The sequence below is a fragment of the Eptatretus burgeri genome, chromosome 17 (assembly GCF_056783735.1).
Source record: "Eptatretus burgeri isolate ZD-2024b chromosome 17, Ebu_testis_v1, whole genome shotgun sequence".
Taxonomy (NCBI): Eukaryota; Metazoa; Chordata; class Myxini; order Myxiniformes; family Myxinidae; genus Eptatretus; species Eptatretus burgeri.
Window position 1 is genome coordinate 44,290,631 of NC_140977.1, and position 23,914 is coordinate 44,314,544.

Consider the following 23,914-nt stretch of genomic DNA (forward strand, 5'->3'; position numbering starts at 1 on the left):
TTAATATCAAGCTCTTAAAATCCTCTCATCTCTCACGTTAAGGCAGAAGTACAAGACCAGTTGCACTGACATTGCAGATGGTTTGCCGGCACACCGCCGACCTGAGGCTGTTTGACTCTTCCCTTCCATCTAGGGATTCATGTCAATCATGATATTTTGGCCAATCATGGAATCGATCACTATATTTTGGCAACTTCCATCCCAACACGCAATATTTTCATCTCCCATTACAGTCATTCCATCTGAAATCACCAAATTTAAGAAAATGTTCCCAGTTGACCCCCTCAGATTTACTTTAAACTTTCATAAAATAGTTCCCAGGTATCAAAATGAAGCTGCGTAAAATTTTAGGTCCATAGATGCGGTAAACTCCGAGATATTGAGGGTTGAAAATGTGGTTGTGGCCCTACTTTTATGGTCGTTGCGAGCATCACAAAATGAACGGCTACTTTTAAACTCCCACAAAATTTTAAATATTAATGCTAGAGCCTTGAAATTTTCAGAGATTATTCTTCTATAACTGCTCTGTAAGAAACAAACATAAAACGGAGTATACCTCTGTTAAATTTTATGACCTGATCAGTTGAAATCCAGAAAAAAAATGTTGGTTTTGTCTGAAGACCCAACTTTGAGACCCCATCTATATATTAATACTGAAGGACCAATTTTGTGCTCCTCCTAGCGGTCGCGTCACATTTTTCTCGGTACTGTGACCTGGACTGAAAGAAACTTCGTACCTGTAAGAGTGCATCGCACATAGCGGCAATAGTCAACCTTCAACTCTGAAGCATCTATATATTAATACTGAAGGACCAATCGTGATGCTCCTATGTAACTTCGACATTCGACGCGGACTGTGCAACGGCACTAGACTGTGCATTTGAAGACTACACAACCATGTGTTAGATGGATAAATCATTGGCGGAAACAAACACAGACGGTGAGTTCTGATTCCACGGCTGAAGCTGGAACCATCAGACGTAGCATTGCCCTTCACACTAAAGAGAACCCAATTCCCCATCCGGCTTGCATACTGCATGACCATTAACAAGGCGCAAGGACAAACATTTGGTACAGTGGGAATATACTTTCCATCTCCAGTTTTTTTCACAAGGACAATTGTACGTCGCGTTCTCGAGAGCCAGAAGTTTTGACACGGTGTTTGTACGTCAAAGTAGACACATGCACAAATCAGGGGACTAGTTTCGGCACATAGCGGCAATAGTCAACCTTCAACTCTGAAGCATCTATATATTAATACTGAAGGACCAATTTTGTGCTCCTAGTGGTCACGTCACGTTTTTCTCGGTACTGTGACCTGAGAAGTTTTGACACGGTGTACATCAAAGTAGACACGTGCACAAATCAGGGGACTTCTTCACAAGGAGTAATGTACTCCAAAAATGTCATGTACAAGGACGTTTGGTAGGCCTCATTAGGTAAGGCCATGGAGGACATCGACTGGGATCCGGCTCTTACAAGAGCCGCCACTGGTTGTCATATTGGGCTCATGGAACGGAATCCGTCTGTGATGGGGTTTTGGCTAGTATATTTTTATTGACCCATCCCAGAAGCTTGAAATTTTTTTCTGTAATAACTTTATGGTAGTAGTATTCAAATACATGTTTACTTTTCTTAATCCGTCATATATAATAGTCATGATCCCTCAAAAATTGAAAATTTTCTTTTTTCCCCAAAATTCAGCTGAGGATTGCAAATATATGACAAGGTATACCACTACAAATTGTTCACCATTGGAAAGAGCATATTCAAGTTTACAAAAGTGTCAAATATCAATGTGGTATATTTAAAATATATATATTTTCTATTTTTTTTAAAACTGTTGTTAACACAGTCGTGCATACATGAAGTGTGTGTGTGTGGTGTGGGCACCATGGTAATCATGAATGATTAGTTCTATGATTCAAATTAATAACACAAAAATATATCACATACTGCAATAACAATGTAATAAAACATTTCATGTAAATAATTTGAATAGGTCCTTGATCCGCTTTTCCAAGTCAGGTGCAAGCTTCTACTGCATCCCAGTTGACGTTAGGGGAGCATCAATAACTTTCATCACATGGACCAAAGGAACCCAACAAATGTCCTCCCTTGAATGTAACTATATACACTGCTGGCATCAGCAGATCAGCCACTATTCCTGAGTTATATTTTTAGCCCCTACCAGATGAGTTAAGCTCTTGCTATATACAAATGAGAAACAAAGAATTACAAAATCAAATTTCAAAGTATTGTGTTCATGGTATCCTAATAGCAGATGATATGTATGTACATTGTTTATACATGAACTACACAAATATACTACATGTAAAAGGACTGTTCATTAAATAGCACACACAACACGCACAGCACTGGCAGAACATCATTTATTCAAATATTTTTAAAATATTGATAGAAACATTATACCACTTTGATATTTGACACTTTTGTAAACTTGAATATGCTCCTTCCAATGGTGAACAATTTGAAGTGGTACACCTTGTCATGTATTTGCAATTCTCACCTGAATTTCGGGGAAAAACGAAAATTTTCAATATTTGAGGGATCATGACTGTATTATATATGACTGATTAAGAAAAGTAAACATGTATTTGAATACTACGACCATACAGTTATTACAGGAAAAAATTTCAAGCTTCTGGGATGGGTCAATAAAAAATATATGGGGTCTCAAACTTGGGTCTTCATACAAAACCAACATTTTTTTTTCTGGATTTCAACTGATCAGATCAGAAAAATTAATAGAGGTATACTCCGTTTTATGATTGTTTCTTACAGAGCAGTTATAGAAGAATAATCTCTGAAAATTTCAAGGCTCCAGCATGAATATTTTAAAAGTTGTGGGAGTTTAAAAGTAGCCGTTCATTGTGTGATGCTCGCAACGAGCATAAAAATAGGGCCACAACCACATTTTCAACCCTCAATATCTCGGAGTTGACCGCATCTATGGACCTAAAATTTTACGCAGCTTCATTTTGATACCTGGAAACTATTTTAAGAAAGTTTAAAGTAAATATGAGGGGGTCAACTGGGAGGCCTCCGGTGATACGAGGTGGAATGACTCATTACCCGACAAAACTCAACCCTCTTACTTGCAGGTTTCCACCTCTCCTTTCTCTTCATCCAATTGCTTTTTGCATCCACCTCCTACACCATGTGTTTATGTTGCTTTTTGGCCCTCTCTCTCCTTATTGTTGCATGAGCTGAGATTTTGTATTTATTATGAAATAATTATTCTTAAAAGCAATTATAAATGCTAAAAAAAATGGCACATAATTCAAGAATGAGAATGCTGTGTTGTTCTTGCATTGGATTTTCTGCAGGTGAAACGGGTCCAGATGATGGGAGAGGGCTCCCTGATAATGCTCTTCCAACTTCAAACACCATTCATGTGAAGGAAGAGCTGAGTGAAGATTCTTTCAATGCAAATGGTGAGCTCAAGGAAGCCTGTAAAACAGAACGATTTTTACTTTGAATTTCCTGTTCTGAATTCCACCTTAGGACTGGCAGAATGATCTTGGAGTATGCACACTCGCCTCAAAGCTGTCGAGCCTGGGTTTGCATCTCGGCCCAGCTATAAACTGTCATCCCGATATTCCACAGTCAAGGTGGTGATTTATCACTGTGTGTGCCGCCTAGGGTGGTCCAAACTGTTACATTAAAAAATGATGTTGGTCAAATTATTTCTCCGCATACCTTATTTTTGTCCACAAGGGTTAACTTACACATGTGTGGAATTTGAGCTCGATTTGTGGATATTTAGAAGTCACCCCAAGCATGTACCTATTATATGTATATATATGGTTGCCAAATAGTGACACGTTTTTCCTCATGATCACAGGGAACTCTGAATCACACTCAGATGATATTTTGTTGCCCTGAGGCAAGCCACTTCAACATTGCTACAGTTTATATATCTCTAAATAGGTACCTGCAAGGTACCATGTACAGTAGCGAAGCTGAATTGAGTAATACCAGGTAATACTGATTATCGGTGGAGTTGGACACTGTACACTACACTCTACTGTGTAGTGTGTACTGTACACATATTTTTTATATAATATCCTTATTCCTTATATTTCCTTATACTAATTACAGTTCATTCTGTTTTCTGCTCAGGAGTGATTATGGCATCATCTAGGTTGAGATCTTCACCTGAGAACTGGCTCATTGGGAAGCCAAATTCTCGATTATCAACAGCAAGACTACCCCGTGGTCTGGACGTGCTCCGACTTATCCAATTCCATCACCTGGATGAGGGAAGAACCCTGCCAGCCAGTCACAAGATGGCATGTGAAGCTGTTGTTGCTGTATGGGAGCGCGCCAGAATTCCTACTCAACGGATAGATTCGTGTGTCAGGAAAGTGTCAAAGGTATATGAGAAGTATTTGGCCCTCAAGAAGAATCGGACTCGACAACGAGACAGTGATAAAATTAAAGAAGAAATATTCAAAGGTGATCTGGAAAAATTGTTTGATATTGCTACAAAAGATGCAGTGACGGAAATAGAGACCGCAGAAGACCGGGAATTCTTTCAAAAGCAACGCGAAAATGTATTTTCCTGTAGCATGAGTGGGATTGAGTGGGGCTGACCAAAACACATTCGATAAAGAGAAAACGAGATGAGAAAGAAAGGACGGCAAATGTGAGATACAAAGAAAGGGAAATCAAATCAATTATGGGGCCAATAGGAGAACTTTCAGTTGCATCATCTTCTTCTGAATCTCAAAGTGAAGGCGATTATCAACCTTCTGCATCAATACCTGTTGCAGCTGTAGCTCCATCTCCACATATGACACCAAAGAACATTTTCAAGTCTCGTGAAGTGGTCGGTGCTTTGGATCGAGTCGATCTTCCAGATCGTGGAGCCGTGTTTGTAGCCGCAGCCGTTGCTCAGGCCCTTGGACATAATGTTCCAGATATCACAATCTCCCGTAGCTCAATCAGACGGTCTAGAAGACAAGTAAGGCAAGAAGCTGCAACAGCAGAAGCCCAAGAATATTCATTGGACGGACCACTTCTCTTACACTGGGATGGAAAACTGCTGCCTGATATCAATGGATCTAAGGTAACCGCTGACCGTATTGCTGTCCTTGTCACTGGAAACAGCCAGGAGAAACTTCTGGGAATTCCGAAGATTGATATTGGGGAGTCTCAGGCGAAAGCTTGTGTTGACGCAATTCAAAAATGGAGCCTCATGACCCAAATCAAAGGACTTATATTTGATACAACAGCCAGCAGCACTGGGCTTCACAGAGGCGCGTGCATCAAGATTGAAGAAGCTCTTGGAACTGAACTGGTCTGGATTGCATGCCGTCACCATATCATGGAAATCATGCTGTCCAATGTCTTCTCCTGTATTTTTGGCCCATCTGGAGGTCCAGAAAGCAAACTCTTTAAGCGATTTCAGAAAGAATGGCTATCAATAAATCAAGGTGCTTTTGCTGCAGCAACCGATGAGCTCTTTCAAGATACAGTGTTGTGCAGATTGCGGCAAGATATGCTGGATTATTTACCACGTGTCCTCAATGCGCAGCAACCAATGGATGATTATCAATAATTCTTGCGCTTGTCCCTCTGGTTCCTTGGCGGAGCAGGTGAGAATGTATCATTTCGAGCTCCTGGTCCAACACACCATGCTCGATGGATGGGGAAAGGGATTTATGTGTTGAAAATATTCCTTTTTCAAGCTCAATTCAAGTTGACACCACGAGAAGCCAGGAACATAACCACCATGGCTCTGTTTGTTATCAAGAATTCTTGCGCTTGTCCCTCTGGTTCCTTGGCGGAGCAGGTGAGAATGTATCATTTCGAGCTCCTGGTCCAACACACCATGCTCGATGGATGGGGAAAGGGATTTATGTGTTGAAAATATTCCTTTTTCAAGCTCAATTCAAGTTGACACCACGAGAAGCCAGAAACATAACCACCATGGGTCTGTTTGTCAGTCTTGTTTACATCAGACAGTGGAATGAAGCATCGCTTGGAATTCGAGCCCCCTACAATGACATTGAACTTCTCTCGCTCCTCAAGACTTACCCCAATCAGATGGTGGCCAGCAAAGCATCCGCAGTCATTTGCAGGCATCTGTGGTTTCTCTCTGAACACCTGGTTGCCCTTGCCTTTTTCCATGAGCGAGTGACCATGGAGACAAAGGAAAAGATGGTCCAGAACCTACAGCGTCCACAGTTACCTGACTGTCCTCGGCGGCTACAGATCAAGGATAAAGGGGAACACCTCAAGTTGGAGGACCTTGTGACAAAAAGGACCAGTTCCTTCTTTGATGTTTTGATCGAAGGTGGAATAGCAACCTCTCAAACATTCTTGAAGAAACCTCCTGGTCAGTGGACAGATGATCCATTGAACAATGACCTACGTCCTACGGGCTCGGTCCTCTCAGGTTAAAGTAGTAAATGACACTGCGGAACGGGGCATCAGCCTAATTCAAAAATATAATGAAACATTATCCAAGGATGAGGACCAGAAACAATTCCTGCTTAGACTGGTATCAAACCACCATAAGATGATCCCGACTCCAACTAAGGCAGCAGTACAATCATAAATTGTTACGTTACAAACATTTGTATCATATCATATGTGGGACCCCTGATTTCGGAATAAAATGGGGTAACCCCTAAATATTTTCTTGAAGAAAAATTTTGTGTGCTCTTTAATTGTAGATGAAGGCATAAAAATAGCCTTCTGGAGAGAGGAAATGTGTTCATTATTTTTTTCTGGACCACCCTAGTGCCACCCAATCAATATGTGTGGAGGAGGAGATTGGGACCATAATCTGTGCAGAGCGTTGGTGCTGCTTAAGCCGTCTCCTTGGCTATTGGGCACAATCATGGATGGGTCACCACTCCGACACAGTATACCAGCATGCTGGCACTCATTTTGCCGTCCTCGGAAGGATGACAGGCCGAGTTAACCCCACCTGGTATTAATTCAACAGCTGAGTGGGATTTTAACTCAGGACCCTTGGATCCAAAGCCCGCCACCCTAACCATTAAGCCAACACCAGGCATAATGTGTGGGCTGTTCCTGTTACAATGGATGTCCCATCTGTCGCATTAGTTGGTGGACGCCATTAATTGATTGACGTTACAGATCCTACTGTGTCTTTCGTGTAAGCTTGACAAGCTGTTACTGGTGCTCTATGAAGTTCCAAATTCCTAATCTAACTACTGCTGGGAAGGGAACGGCACACCACCCAGTATAACTTTTGCCAATAAACTGATTCAGCAGCAGTGACTCTCTGCAACAAAGACAAGTTCATCAGAATCAGAGTTCCAACCTGTTTGGTCCATAACATATCGAGGTCATTTCCCTTTTGAAAAAGAATGAAGTTTGCACTCAAAAGGTTTTTAGATCCTCGTGGAGGATCTCTAAGTCTTACTCATGTTGTTGTTCTTCATCTTCTTCTTGTGGACTTTTGTTTCACAGCCTACAGTTTTCATCGATACTTCCTGAAACTTGGCATATATGTGTAAAAATACCCCGCGCAGACAGTAACCATCTCCAATTTTGAAAATTCCTCCTAGAAAAAAAGTTATGACGTCAAAATATCTCCGCTAATGGAAATTGCCTAAACAATTATCACCGAAACTAGGCAAGCTTTTTGAATTCTGTTTGCGGGAATCGAACAGGGCATTAGCAGAGATGAATTACCGCACATATGATATCACGATGACGTCATATCTATTTTTATGACGTCATTCCTATTTTTGACTTTTTTGTTTCACAACCCAGAGTTTTCATCGGATCTTCGTGAAACTTGCCATGTATATGCAGAAAGCCCACGCGCAGGCAGTAACCATCTCCGATTTTGGAAATTCTTCCTAGAAAAAAAGTTGACGTCATAATATCGCCGCTAATGGAAATCGCCTATACCATTATCTCCGAAACTAGGCAAGCTGTTTGAATTTTGTTTGCGGGAATCAAGCTGGGCATTAGCACAGATAATTTATCGCAAACCTGATACATCACAATGACGTCATATTCGTTTTTATGACGTCATCATTAAGAGGACGAGGATCTTAGCTCATTTGAGCTTGTTCTTTTGAATGTCAAAAAAAAGGCATGTGAAATTTGATGAGAGCACGAGATCATTTTGGTTGTGTTCGGTGATCATTTTAGTAGGTGAACAAATGGTGATTTTGAAAGCAAAACCAATTCCAAGATCTTCTCAGCGGCTGCTGTGTGGTGTGCAGTTTGTGGCAAGACAGTCAATGACTGTACCAGTTGATCACCTTAAGGCAGCGATTCTTGCAACCTTTGAATAGATATTGCAGGAAACACATCGTGAATACACCAACAAAACTATTTTTTCCCACAATTATTAAACAACAAAGCAAAAGAAGTAAATGTTTTTCTTTGACTAAAGTTCTTGCATCAGGTCTTTGACAAAAGTTCTTTGACTAAAGTTGAGTTCAATTTGGGTGCACTGGCTTGTTGAATCATAAGAATGTGTGGTATCATGGAGAACAACTTCAGGTGTGATAGAAACGTGTGATGTAATAGAAACTTCAGGTGTGATGTGATAGAAACGAGGAATGCAAACTAAAATTGAATAACAATGGGAAACGCGCGCACACACACTCACACGCACACACACACGTATATATTTATTTATGCAAGTCTTGACGTTACAAGGCAGAGCTAATGGAGGCGTATTCTATTGATATCCACGGCTCTTTTAGACTTGAGACTTCTCCAAAGAAAAGATCACTCTTTTGCTGAATTATTTGTCTTCTGACTTGACTGTGCAGATAACTTACAATAAAAGTTACTGGAAGATGTAGTTTTTTTTTGGACGTGATATGTTTGATATTTTACCCTTGATAATTGCCTCTGCCACCGATGGTAGATGGAGGTTATGTTTTCAGGGAGGGATGGAGGTTGCATTGTTTGTTTGTCTTTATGTGAGCAGGACATCTGAAAAGGTTGTGGACAGGTGTGATGTGTGACGAGGACAAATTGATTAGATTTTGGTTTCCATCTGGATCCTAGAATTTTGTAATTAAAAAAAAAAAAAAAAAGTGATTCTTCACCATTGAGAGAGGGCCAAAAACGATATATAGCACGATGTTTCAAAAAGTCATGGATGGAGCCAGACAAAACTTGGTGGATGAGTTGTGTAGGTGACAAGAACAAGCTGATTTGATTGTGGTTAAAGCTTGGATTCAGATCTGGCCTATCAGTGAAATACAAAACATAAACTGTTCAGCTTAGTGGAGGTATGCACTCCACCGAGTACTGTTCTAGTTTCCAAATGGAATCATGGAGGTTCCCTTTGAAAAGGTCTCTGCACGAATCAGTCTCAGTTGCTGAAGTCTCATTTGTATATTTGTTTGTGTTTTTAAACTGAAACTTTGTTTTATTGCACTTTATATACTTCTCTCCCCACTAGCATGGTTAAAATAATTGCAAACGTAAATGCTTCACTCAAAAGTACATTGATTGGCTTCCAGGTGAAGTCTTCATGAAAGTGTTAATTTACTGATTCATTGCTCTTTAAAAATGCATCGTTATGTGTTGCATGTTTTGCATCTCAATGAGAAATATCCTTTTTTTTTTCTGGCCAATCTTCAGAAATACGGACACCGATCTTCAAGATGTCCTTCACCAAGAATGGTGTGATGTTCAATGAGAATGCTTTTCAGAAACACAAAGAAGGTGATGGTGTGAAGTCGTCGGATTATAAACAGAATAATATTCACGGACATGAATACACGAATATTCCCACTTCTGAAAAGATACACACGTGCACCGTGTGCAATCAAACATTCAGATGCATTTCAACCTATCAGATACACATGAGGATCCACCCTTCAGAGAATCCGTTCAAGTGTTGTGTTTGTTCAACATTATTCTCTGACATCTCATTGTATCAGAATCACATGAGGATACATTTTGATAAAGCAATGAACACGTGTCATGTTTGCAACAAATCATTTAAACAGAGTTCGTTCCACAAGGCACACATGAAGACACATCCTGGAGAAAAAGAGTACAAGTGCTTTATTTGTAATAAATCATTCAGGTGGAAGTCAAAGTACCAAGTGCATGTCAGGACACACACTGGGGAGAAGCCGTACAACTGTAGTGTGCACATGGGGACCCACCCTTCAGAGAATCCGTTCAAGTGTTGTGTATGTTTCACCTTATTCTCTGACATCTCAACGTATGAGAATCACGTGAGGACACATTTTGAAAAAGCAATGAACACGTGTCATGTTTGCAACAAATCATTTAATCAGAGCTCGTTCTACAAGGCACACATGAAGACGCATCCTGGAGAAAAAGAGTACAAGTGTTTTATTTGTAATAAATCATTCAGGTGGAAGTCAAAGTACCAAGTGCATGTCAGGACACACACTGGGGAGAAGCCGTATAAGTGTAGTGTGTGCAACAAATCATTCAGTCAGAGCTCAAACTGCCAGGGACATATGAGGTCACACACTGGGGAGAAGCCATTCAAGTGCAGCATATGTAATAAATTATTCCGCACAAGTTTGTCCTGTCAAAATCACATGAGGACCCATTCTGGCGATAAGCCGAAAACGTGTCACATTTGCAACAAATCATTTAATCGGAGCTCGTTCTACAAGGCACACATGAGGACACATCCTGGAGAAAAACAGCACAAGTGCCTTATATGTAATAAATCATTCAGGTGGAAGTCAAAGTACCAACTACACGTAAGGACACACACTGGGGAGAAGCCATATAAGTGTAATGTGTGCAACAAATCATTCAGTCAGAGCTCAAACTGCCAGGGACATATGAGGTCACACACTGGGGAGAAGCCATTCAAGTGCAGCATATGTAATAAATTATTCCGCACAAGTTTGTCCTGTCAGAATCACATGAGGACCCATACTGGTGATAAGCCATACAAGTGCAGGATGTGCAATAAATCATTTATTCAATACTCGAACTGCCAGGGACATATGAGGACACACACTGGGGAGAAGCCATTCAAGTGCACTGTGTGCAGCAAATCGTTTATTTATTATTCAAGCTGCAAGGAGCACATGACGATTCATATTAAAGAGAAGTCATTCAAGTGCAGCATATGTGATAAACTATTCCGTACAAATTTGCATTGTCAGCGTCACATGAGAACCCATTGTGGTGACGAGCTGTACAAGTGCAGTATGTGCAATACATCGTTTGGCAGCATCTCAGGCCACAATACACATATGAGGACCCACAATGGAGGTAACAACCAACAGGAAAAGCCAGCGTCCAATTTCGTCACGTCCCAGGAATAAAGATACGACGTGGATTCTTACAAGGTGACAGTCTTCTCCCCCTCTCATTTTGTTTCCCTCTGGACCCACGAAGAAACCTCATCAATGAACAAGGGCATGGGTACAATCTGACATGGCAAGGAAAAAAAAAAACACATCTACTGTACATGGATGATATAAAACTTTTCACACCAAATGATATATTGGCAGATCAACTATAACTTGAAAAGTAGTACTTGGAGGGCATCCCAATGGAGTTTGTGCAAGGAAAAACAAAAAGAACAGACAACATCTCAATCGATCAAAGTACAATAATACAGGAATTAGAAAACAAAGAATCCGACAAACACCTCGGAATTAAGGCTCCGAGGTACAACACAAAAAAAATGCATAACATAATCAGCAAAGAGGATCTATGCAGAATAAGACGAATTCTGAAGTCATCCATCTCTCCAAGAAACAAAACCAAAGTCATAAACCAACTTGCAGTGCCGGTAGTCCAATATAGCTGTGCAATTATAAACTGGCCACAACTGGAGATCAACAATCTCGACACCAAAACAAGGAAAAACAAGTGAAAATGATGGATACCACTCAGGAAAACAAAACAGAAACAAACACAGCCCCAACGATGCAAAATAAAAAAGGAAAACTACAAAAAGAAATTAATATCAGCAGATATACTCTGACAAATGGGAGAATGACAAAAGAGCAGGAAGATTTCAAAAAGAGCTTGACAGGACAGGGATCGACCAGGAAGGCTCATTGGAATGGAGAACGAGTCATTATCAATGCCCAGGACCAAGGACACCACACTAATGCCTTCAAGAAAATGGCGGGATTGAGCCAATCGGACAAATGCAGGTTTTTCGTGGGAGAAACAGAAATTACCAGTCACCTCCTTTCGGGATGTAAAAAAACTCATGTCTGTACAGCTGCACACAGAAAGACACGACAGCGTCTGTCGAGTTATCCACTGGCACATCTGGAAACATTTCAGAGCAATCATGGAAGCACAAACCAAGTCCAGTCCTTGAGAATGGACAAATAATGCTCACGTATGACGACATGATCTCATCAAGTGTGGACATTGCAAAGAAAGCATTGTGTCCGGACACAAAAAGGAAAAGCCGGCATTGTTGATCGAAGTTTCAGTTCCCATTGACTTTGGACTAACTGCTACAGAAATCAGGAAAATGACCAAATACTAGGATCTGAAAAATGAGGTGAAAAGGCCTTTCGAAATTGAAGAAACTGAAATTATACCAGTGATAGTCAGAACTACAGGATTAATAAAGAAAACCCTCACTTAATCCATGAGTCTAGTCCCTTACTGAGTATTTGAAAATCCCTCCGTCAGGACCATACTCTGTGTACAGAGCATTGGTGCTGCCTAAGCAGTCTCCTGGACTATTGTGCACAATCCTGGACAGGTTGCCACTCTGACACAGGATACCAGCAAGCTGGTACTCATTTTGCCAACCTCAGAAGGATGACAGGTTGAGTCAACCCCACTTGGTATTAATTCAACAGCCAAGCGAGATTTGGACTCAGGACCCTCAGATCCCAAGCCCACTAACCTAACCATGAAGCTAACAACAGGCACTTAAAAATCATTCCAGGAAATATCACTCCAAACGAGATACAAGTGGAGGCTATCAGAGGTTCAGTGACGATTTTGAAAAGTGCCCTTGGAGCGAGGCGATGAGAACGAAGTTTTACAGTTTGGTTCATGAATCGTGATCCTTTACCAAAAAGGAAGTGAAGATTTTTAGTTCTCGGAGGAACTTCCTCCCACCTCCTGGAACCCAAATGGAGATAACCAACAAGAGAAGTCATTCAAGTGCAGCATATGTGATAAATTATTCTGTACAAATTTGCATTGCCAGCATCACATGAGAAGCCATTGTGGTGACGAGCTGTACAAGTGCAGCATTTACAATATTTCGTTTGGCAACATGTCAACTTTTGTGTATGTTTCACAAGACACATGTGGGGACCCACAATGGAGGTAAAAACCAACAGGAAAAGCCCTATAAGTGCACACTTTGCAGCAAATCATTCCATCAGAACACACACTGCCAGCTTCACATGAGGACCCATACTGGGGAGTTGTGACCACCTCACTAAAGAAGGAGCTATCGAGGCAGAGCAGAAAGTGTGTAAGAGAGAATGCTGTGGAACAATACATAGGGCACAGAAGCAGAAGCCTTAAAAGGGGGGAGTGGCATTAGATTCGCATTCAAGTGGGGGGGGGACATGAGCTTGGAAAAAAACACACACACCATACGAGAGGTCACGAGGGTCTGCACCATGACTGCTTCAGGGATAGAGGGGGGGTGCAGCACAGATAAGGGTCCATGAATCATGGTTCCTTGCTGTGGGGTAGATCGATGCTTCAGTTCTGGGGAAGTGTGTCTTTGGCACAACATGGATATAGAGACAGCTTGTTCCATGATTTGTGGTTACTTGTGGGGAATATCGACACTTCAGTTCCTGGGGAAGGCTCCCTTGGGTGCAGCATAGATAAGGAGAGAGCTTATTTCATGAGTCGTGGTTCCTTGTTGTGGGGAAGAGTGATGCTTCAGGACCGGAGAAGTTTCCGTTGGGTGCAGCGTGCATAATGAGAGGACTTAGTCCAAATGATTCATTGCTTTGGTGAATGTAGATCCTTTAGGAATGGGGAAGGCTACTTTCAGTCTTAGAGACTCTCGAGTGGAGATGATGACCAGTGGTGGCGTTGCGGACACACACACGCACACACACATACATGAAACGTGATTTAAACACACATTCATATGCATAATTGTGATTTATAATTATACATATATATATTATATACATATATGTGATCATACTACACATATTATACTACACACACACACACACACACACACACACACACACACACACACACACACACACACACACACTTGGGGAAAGCAATATGGATGGCTGTAACGAAAATATGCCAAACTAGAAGGGCAGTCGGTAGAGCACATACCTCCACCATGTAATGCCTGATCCATGAGAACATATCGGGCCCATTACATTTTTGAAATGTCATGCTGTACAGTACTCTATCGTTTTTGGCCCCATCTCTCAATGGTGAAGAATCACTTTTAAAAAGAAATCATTCTCGTATCCAGATTCGGATCTTCACCAAAATTTTATCAATTCTTCCTTGTGACACATCCAACATGTCCACCAAGTTCCATCTGAATCCGTCCACAACTTTTTTTGAGATATCGTGCTATATATCATTTTTGGCCCTATCTTTCAATGATGAAGAATCACTTTAAAAATTCTCGTAGTCGGATCCGGATCTTCACCAAAATCTAATCAGTTAGTCCTTGTCACACACCCAACCTGGGCACAAAATTTCATCCAGATCTGTCCAAAACTTTTTGAGATATCCTGCACACAGACAAACAAACACAGAAAGGGGGTGAAAACATAATCTCTTTCAGCTTTGGTGTGGAGGTAACAATGACAATCAGTCACAGAAAATGACGAAAGGGACACAGAACCCTTGTGGGCTGAGGCCTAAGTCTGTGCAGCCACAACGAGCAGCTGGAGTGCATGCTGAAAAGGATAATGACTGCACCTTCTCCAATGGGGAAGGCGATCCCTGCCTCATTATAGGACAGAGTTCCATAACAAAGCTAAAAGCTAAAAAGGTGCTGCCTGTTCTACAACCAAACACTACCAAGTTCCAGACGGATTGCAGAAGATTAAATGAACAGAGCTGGAACTTAGAGGAAAGGGAAATGATCCTCCACTGCAAAGCGTATGCTGCGCATGAACCTTGGGGTATGAAGGGTGAAGGAGAAAGATTCGTCTTCTTGCATATAGCAGCTTGGCTGCCAGGTAGCTGTCATTTTGTTGGGGCGTGAATATGCTGCTGATACTGTGTCCCCTTACCAGTACACTGATACTCGTTTCGCCAACCTCGGAAGGATGACAGGCTGAGTCAACCCCACCTGATGTTAATTCAGTGGAAACGAAGCTCAAACTCAGGACCTTAAGATCCCAAGCCAGCCACCCTAACTACAAAGCCAACACCAGGCTTATGAACCACTTCACAATTCAGGTTCACAGTTCCAGACCCATGGGGACGAACACATGTCTCGTAACCATCCTGATCATTTCCGGTCGATGCATTGAAATCCCCCAAGACTAGAAGTGTATCTCGTCTCGGGCACTGATCAACCACAGACTCGAGTGTGGCGTAGAATGCATCCTTCACAGTGAGATCACTCGCCTCAGTCGGAGCGTCAACGGAGACCAGGGAAATGACACCTAAGGAGTGACGAATCCTTAGTCTCATAATACGCTCGTTGACCGGTGCTACCTCAATTATCATTGGAGTCAGCTTATTGGACACAGCTACAGCAACTCCTTGGGCATGGTAACCATCAGAACGACCAGACCAATAGTAGGTGTAACCACCCACCATGATCTCGCCGCAATCCGGTCTCCGAACCTCAGAGAGTGCTGCAATACCGATGTCCAAATGCTTGAGCTCAGATGATAACAGAGACGGGTGATCATCCTCTCTTAGGGATAGGACATTCCAGGCACCCACCCGAAGGGACCGCCGTCTGGTGGACGACACTTCAGCACCACTCCGACAGACTCTCCCTGCAATCTGACCCGGGAACGTTACCCTGTGGTTTCCCTCTTATCATCAAAGATTGGGGGTCCCGAAGGTTTTGCCCCAATCTCATCATCTGGTGAGCTGCCCTTCAAAGGGAAGCTGCACAGGAGGTACTCCCACGGAGTGGGTTTTCAGATTTCTTTGCATTTTTGTGTTTTGCGGAATGAAGGGTTTTACGGTGGCTGGAGTGCAAATCCTGCCACCAACCTCCTAATAAGAAGTACCCCAACTGCAGGAGGACGTCTGCAGACACAGTTGGGTACTAGATATGGATGGCCGTTGGCTCACAAGGAGCTCCTCCGCCCTTTGACAGGTTTTGTTTTTAATCCTGCTGGGTGTCCATATCCAAACACCCTCCTCACCAGAAAACCTGGTGGGGGAGACGGTTTAGTCACCGACAACCCGGCCATGGAACAGGTTAGTACAGGTTTACATGGTACCTGTAGCAAGTCACAGATCTAATCTGGCCTGACCTGACATGAATGAGATTCCCACTGGACAAACTGCCTAAGAAAAGGAACAACTAACAGAACTTAGCGGTGCTACACAGAAAGTAGAACAGGAGAGGAAAACAGAAACAGGTAGGATTTCAAATTTCATCACAATCACAAAAACATAAATTGTGCAACAGATTGGAGAACTGAATCAAGTATTATATTGATGTAATAATTTGAGCAGAGGCATATCGGTTAACGTCGCGACATTGAAGAGTGCTGTTCTAGTTTATGGAATGCATTGATGTTGGCTGACTTTTCAAGCAGATAGATGATGACATCATGGAAAATGATAGGCTGAAAAGGCCAGAGAGATGTGTAAGAGCAGCAGAGCAGGTTTTTTAGGACAAGTGAGCTGATGCCGTCTGGTCCCGTAACAGTCAGAGTCAAGGGCTGACAAACTTATCCACCTTTTCAGGTGCAAAAAATAGTGTGTCCAGGAGCAATTGGATATGACTGGGAAGGATGGGTACAGAGAGTGAGGGGTTGGGGACACAAGATTTTGGAGCAAACAGAACTGAGGCATGCAGCCTTCTCACGGGCACAGTTGGCTGTAGTGCCATTTGAAGTGAGAGAAGGGATGGAAGGAGAGCGTACACCAGAGACAGACTTAACAAGACACCACCAAGTTTTATAGGAGGGAGACAAATTTGAAAGTTCAATCTTGAGGTTGGGCAGATGTTGTTTTCTGGCTCTGCTGAGAGTGGATACACAGTTGGTGCAGGACATTTTGAATGCACTGAGATTACCTTTGGTCAGATTTGCCTTCCAGGAAGAGAAGACAGGTTGCTTCAGAGCAACTGCCTCACCACAGGATTTAGTGTACTATGGGCAGGAAGAAGGGTAGGATAACCGAAGACTATTTGGGATTAATATGTACATAAAAGAGAGCAGATTTCGATGGAAGAATTCCCAGGCTGAGTTGATATCAGGGGCAGTGGATATAGGAAACCATTCCTGTAGTGTGACGGCTACTTGTAGGCCCTGTCAATCTGCCTGAGTAAACTGCCAGACTCACCAGCGGAAGCTCCCTGAGAATTTCCAGAGAGTTGTTCACTCTCAAGCATATCATCAGATGAACCAATTGGAGCAGAGGAAGAGCAGGAGACATTTGTGGGGAAGTTTGTCATCACCAAGTCTGGAAGGGAGGATTTTGCCATTGAGTTTACGGATTGGGTCAATCCCATGTTGTTACAAAAGCCCTTTGCTGAAGTGCCATTGCTCGTGAGAGAGGAACCAACACCCAACTACTTTGCATGGTGACAACTGAAATTGCCGCATACAGGTAGCGGACAAAAAAAAATGGAAACACCTGGGTAAAGGATGGACATCGAGTATATTGAAAGCAACGACTTCCGCCCAGGCGTGGCCCAAATGTTAATTCAGCAAATAACATCCCAGCCTGCTTCGGGTCATGAATGAAAATGCTGCATAGATCTGGTTGCCCATAATTATGGTGAGCATGGCTACAAGAGGAGACCTTAGTGTCTTTGAAAGAGGGTGATTGGTGGGGCATGTTTGGCAAGAGCTTCAGTGACTAAGACAGTTCAACTTGTTGATGTTTCACGAGCAACGATGTCTTAGGTGATGTCGGCATTTGATGAAAGAAGAGACTGTTTGGTTATGAGGGCAGAGAGAGGTTATGGGAAGCTTGAAAGGAAAATTCAAGAGGGAGTTTTTCTCCACATTCGTTGACATTGCTCGAGTGTCCATCGAAGAATGGTTCAGACAAATGAAGCACCACAAGAATATCTGGGGTTTTTTTATACGGCCTTAGCAAGCCGGCAGTGGAAAGGACAATCAAGTGGAACTTTACTGGAGACTAACACAAGATGAATGTTCAGATGTCAATGATAAAGCCCTCTACATTTAATTACACAACATCCATCACATTTTGAGAGACAGGAAGCACTTTTCACTCAAGTTCTCCAATTCATTTGTGATGCAGAGCTGAAGGACACTTTTCCAAATGTGTGGATAACGTTCAGGATTCTGCTCACTCTGCCGGTCACAGTCGCGAGGAGAGAGCGCATCTTTTTGAAGCTCAGGTTCATTAAAACATATCGTTGATCGATGATGGCCTACGAGAAACTGGCATCACTTGCCATTTTATTGATTGAAAACGCTATTGGCCAGTTTTTGGATATCTCCGACACTTCAGTTCAGTGCATCAGTTCACAATGGCAAAGGTGAGAAAAGCAACCTTTTGAGCTAAAAGACTTGGATTAACATTCCAAGGCTGTCGGCCACTGAAATTTTTTTTTTAATTTTATATTTGTTTTAATTCTATTTCCAGAATTTTTTGTTGTTGTTATATTTAGCATGAATAAATCCAGATTTAGTCGATTCCAGATCCTAGTTTGCAAATTTATCGTCTTGTATGACAGGGATAAATTGTGCATCAAAATCCTGAAATAGGCTACAAATGCAATAAAAACTAGAAAGAGCAATCAGAGATTGCAGACCCTCACCAGGACTTGTTTTGTGTGGTATATTTTTGTGCAGTAAATAAATGGTCAATTTTTACTGTACTAAATTAAAGGTCATTGATTGCAAATGAAATGTCGAAATGGTCTAGTTCTAAAGGTCTAAATGGGTCGAAAGGGTAGAAATGATCTTAAGGGTCATCAAAGGTCAAAGGGGTCTAAAGGCTTTAATTTAAGGTCTAAATGGTCGGAATTGTCTGAACGGTTTTAGCTGTCTTGAGAGTTATCTCTTTGTCACGTGGGACTTTTCCATATGCCACTAACCAAGATGAGCAGAACCTGAAAAAAAAAGAGAAAGACATAAATGAATTAATTCTATTTTGCACTCTCTTAGCTTGGTATTGATGTGGTCTACCAATGGAGGGCCTTTTGATTATGACTGGTGACCCTCAAGTGTTATTGCAGAAAGCGCTCAGACAGAATCTCTAACAGGGTCTCGAGGTTCTTAGGGTTCGTACCGGTCTTTTGGGTCTAAAGGGTCTCAAAGGATCCTGTGGTTATCAAGGGTCTTAATGGTCTGAAGCGTTTTTTTCAGGGTCTGAAAGGGTCTTAAGGTTTCAAAGGGTATTACGGGGTCTGCAGGTTCCAAAAGATCTGAAGCGTGTAAAGGTTTAAAGGGTATAAAGGGTTTACATTGGTCCGAAGGGGTCTAAAAGGTGTAACGGCTTGAAAGGTCCACATGTCAAAAAGGTATGTACCAATAGTCCGTAAGTAAAAGACTTATTCAAGGTCCAATAATAAGTAATTAATAGACGTACTCACATTCCAACTTGCATTCAAACAGTACTTAATTAATGGACATACTCCGAGGGGTCAACCAAGACATCATATCGACGAGGGTTCACCATCGACCTGTGTTTTCCAGTTTTATATGCAGTACTAGCAGTCACCCATTGAAAAATCAACGGGGCTAGATGCTTGAATAAGGTAATTTGAGAGCTATTCATGATAAAATAATTGAAACGTCTATGGCAGACACCCCGCGTCATTTTTGTGTATTATTGTACAGATAGAAGAAACTCTTTATGAAAATCTTAATACAATAAACCGCTGGACATAATAACTTGAAAACTGGATGTTATCGCTGAACAATAAATCAAACTCCCGGAAGTTGTACAACTTGTCTGGGAGAAAAAAATAAACACTTCTTTTTCGCTCCCTTAAGTAGACTGTTTCTCGTAGATTGTAGTAGATCACTGCAGCAGATTTCAGTCGATGTAGATTGTAGCAGATTTCAGTCAATCACCAACGACGACGACGACCATGACACGAAAATCAAAATATCACGCTCCATAGTGAGTGGGGCCCCCGGTCCATTGAGAGGGGTTGCGGTTGGCAAAAGGCAGCGGGGAGGAAGAATTTTGGTTAACCTTGCACTTTTTGCATAGTATTATTATTATTATTATATAGACAAACAGTCACCTCTTGAAAAAGATCAACGGGGCAAGATGCTTTGAATAAGGTAACTTTAAATTTGAGAGCTATTCATGATAAAATAATTGAAAGAAATTTAATTGTGAAATTTTGACAGAATATTGTTACGAATCTGGAAACCATGCGCACTCAACATTCAGGTCCCAAGGTTAGTTATGTCGATAAGTATGTGTACAGTTAGAATCTGTCCCCTTCTGTCTCCTGGGAATTACATGTGTGCGCTACGGATTATTTTATAGCTAGGATTTTTACATCAACAACGCCAACAACAACACTCTGCTCATGGCATTGTCCGCGCTCACGAAGCGTTTCGTTCTGGCCTGACGCCAAATAAGGGTATGCGTAATTTTGCGGCTAATGGGCGACGAGCAGATCAGAGCCGGGCGGTCCTTTGCAAGAAGGCGGAGCCGCGACACGCGGTCCGCCCAATGAGAGCAGGCCACGGATGAGCGGACCGTGCCCGAGAAGGACGAGGAAAGAAAAGAAAGAAGCAATAATTGCATCCCGGTCTGCTCGAGCACGTTTCGGTCTGGTCGGCGTTTTGACTGCACCGCGCGCATCCGAGGCGTCTCGTCTGGTGCACAACGACAAGAGGTCGACCATCTCATCACGGGAGATCACCTCGTCTCGCCTCCTCTGGGTTCGGCTGCCCTGGTCCGTTCTTTGACGACTGGTGCTCCGAGAAGGTGCGAACGTCAAGCCGCGCGAACGCGGCCAGGTTCTCATCCCTCAGCTCGACTTCCCTCCGAGCTGAAGGAATAATAAAGACCTCGAGGGCCATCTCTCTTTCTGGGTGTGTGTGTGTGTGTGTGTGTGTGTGTGTGTGTGTGTGTGTGTGTGTGTGTGTGTGTGTGTGTGTGTGTGTGTGTGTGTGTGTGTCCGTGGGGCCCCGTCTATAAGTAGAATTGCTAAGTGCTTTCCTTGTACATTATTTGCATTTCATTTCTTATAGTCGGATAACTCTGCTCTTTGTGTGTTCCCTTTCCCCCCCCCCCCATTATAAATAAATCCCCTGTTAAATGTTTCAGCTCGTTTCTGTGTTTTCTTTATTGGTTTAGCAAGTTGAGAAATTTGTGTTGAGATCGTCTTATATGAGTTGAGAAATTTGTTGAGAAACATTTTGAATGCACTGAGATTTGGAATGCGTGTTGAGAAATTTGGAAGCGGAAAATTGTGCATTTGGACCGACGGACCTCAGTAACCATCCGCTCAGGTTACGCACGGTTCGAGCACGCTAACAGCTCGTTCCGCTCGAGCTCCGCCGAGGGTGACTTTCCCCGGTAGTTTGGATGACGTGGGTATTTAGGTAAATTTAAATTGGCAATCGACCCTATCCCACGCGGTCGACCTAATGACGATATTCGGTCCGATAAGGGACCCGTCGACTCCAGAGTTATCCGGGGTGACGACCTATAAATTCCAGGTGTTCGGTGGAGCTGACTCTACTGCTCCATCTCGCGGTTGTGCTCGCCACCGAAACTCTGCCGTACAACAATATAACTCATTAAACTGAGATGCTCTTTTTAAAATAAAACCATATAAGATGCATACATGCATGATTTTTGGTTTATGATACATGAACAGGAATAGTAGTGATGAAATGTAGTGACCACTTCAGCACTTTACAAAGCCAGCTACAGAAAACAGGCACTTATAGGAGCTAAAATATATTTATTTTTACATATTAAGTAAACCAGAATATAAAAGCTATTTAATCGTATAATGAAATAGTTCTTGTCAATTTGATTTTACAAGCTCTACATTTTGCATTGCGAAAGCGAAGCCCCATAGAGTAGCCTGACAAACTAGAGACAGGAGGAGATAACATGTTATCTTGCAGGCCATTAATTTTGCAAGAGCACCCATGCTTTTTAATTCAGAGCTTGACACAAGAACAAAACAAGCAATTAAAATCAGATTACATATATGTGTATATATTGTTGCGGGCGAGGGGTCGGGTGAGAAGACCACAAGGTGGGGGAAGCTATCTCAGCTCCCACCAGACTCCCCGGAATTGAAGGCAATCGCACATGGATAATTCCGTGATGCGGCGGGTCGCTTAACCGACCGTGGACGCCAATAACTCAACCGCGTAACCTAGGGTCCTCCCGTCTATGGGTTAATCAGGTTACTTAATTAATCACGTGGTTTAATTACCGAGGAACATGCCCTCGGTACGCCTTATCCGAACCGGATCACTCTACCGGATCGGATGCAGCCGAGCGACACTGCCAAGGACGTACCGGCTAAAAGGAACGGTTTGTTGGGAATAAAGTCCCGGCTTAGCTAGGATTCGGACCATGCTGGATCAATGGAAGAAAAGACAAAAACGAGCATGGAACATTCCTTATAATAATTTATTACAATGGGCGAGGAAAGGTATATGGTGCGATAAAGATTTATTGGGGTGTGTTGTGCAGAGATAGGGGGGAGAGGTGTGGTGCAGCAAATAAACAAGCAACTTACAAAAGTGGACACAGATCAGACTTAACGTGAAAATAATAACAATAACGATCTTCTGCAGTCTTATTGAAGCAGACAGGCGCCAGGACACACACACACCCACACACAGAAAACCTGATGACGAGGGAGTATTGGAACAAGAAGGGAGAGGAGTTGAAGCTACTATGTCAGTACCTTTGTTCTTCAATGCACGGACGCACCACCAATATGTTTCGGGGGGGGAGGGGTGCTCCGTGGTGCAGCACTCAACAGCTGGCGTGTCGTCTCTGGCTTCAGCAGCATGTGTGGAGACCATGGGCATGAAGGAGGGGCTTGAGTGGAGAAGGGGGCGGAGTCCAGAGTGCGTGGACGGAGTGGTAGGCGGGACCAGGTAGGCGGGTGGGGTCGACATCGTGTGGGCGAAGACGAGAAGGTGGAGCCCAGGCAGCAGGAGGTGGGTCGTGGCGATGTCGACGAGTGGGGCGAGGGTGAGGCCAGAGTGAGAGAGCAAAAGAGAGAGAAAGGTGGATGGACCGCTCCGACCTTTATAGGACTTGCAGCGCAGGGGGAGGGGCCATCCCAAAGCGAAAGGTCATCACATTAATCGGGCGCTCCGATTGGCCCTGACCCCTCACGTGGCCCGCTAACCTTGGCAGGAAACCGCCTCACTTCGTTTCCGGCAAGGTCATCCCAGACAGCGAACATATTTCTCTCCCACCCCACGACATGATACAAATCGCCCACACCGAAATTGGCATGCGAATAGTCCCGCAAAAAACCCTGGGCCGTGCCCTGGCGACCGGCCGAGGGTCCCGCATGCCCTCTCGGGCGTCTGACTAGCGCCGATCAACGCGCCCGCTCCGCCCGCGCCAACACGGCCCACACTGTACAACACTCCCTGGCTCAATCGCAGCTTCGCTGGCCGTAGAGACGAGAAGACGTTCACCATCCCTGGGGAATCCGCTGCTGCCAGCAAGGGCCGAAGGTGCATCGTTATGGATAAATCCATGCATGTTTCGCGAGCGGTGCACGTGTCTGCCTTCGAGCACATTCCATACAGTGCGCGTGGTTCCGCCATTTTGCATGTGGCCAGCACTCGCATTCGCACGACTC

At 43.1% G+C, this 23,914-nt stretch overlaps 1 protein-coding gene across 8 annotated transcripts in view; it reads left to right on the forward strand.

Moving 5' to 3' along the window:
- The window catches only part of LOC147009933 (uncharacterized), a 115,832-nt gene that overhangs the window by 12,364 nt on the left and 79,554 nt on the right, over positions 1-23,914 (forward strand). For 3 of the 8 annotated variants that reach the window (XM_085863249.1, XM_085863245.1, XM_085863235.1), the window contains one exon: positions 3,351-3,458. In XM_085863249.1, coding sequence (XP_085719375.1) covers positions 3,351-3,458 — 108 coding nt within the window. Of the gene's footprint in view, positions 1-3,350; positions 3,459-4,146; positions 5,593-9,621; positions 13,491-23,914 lie in introns of those variants that run through there. The other 5 variants (XM_085863236.1, XM_085863238.1, XM_085863251.1 and 2 more) reach the window with 3 other exon arrangements.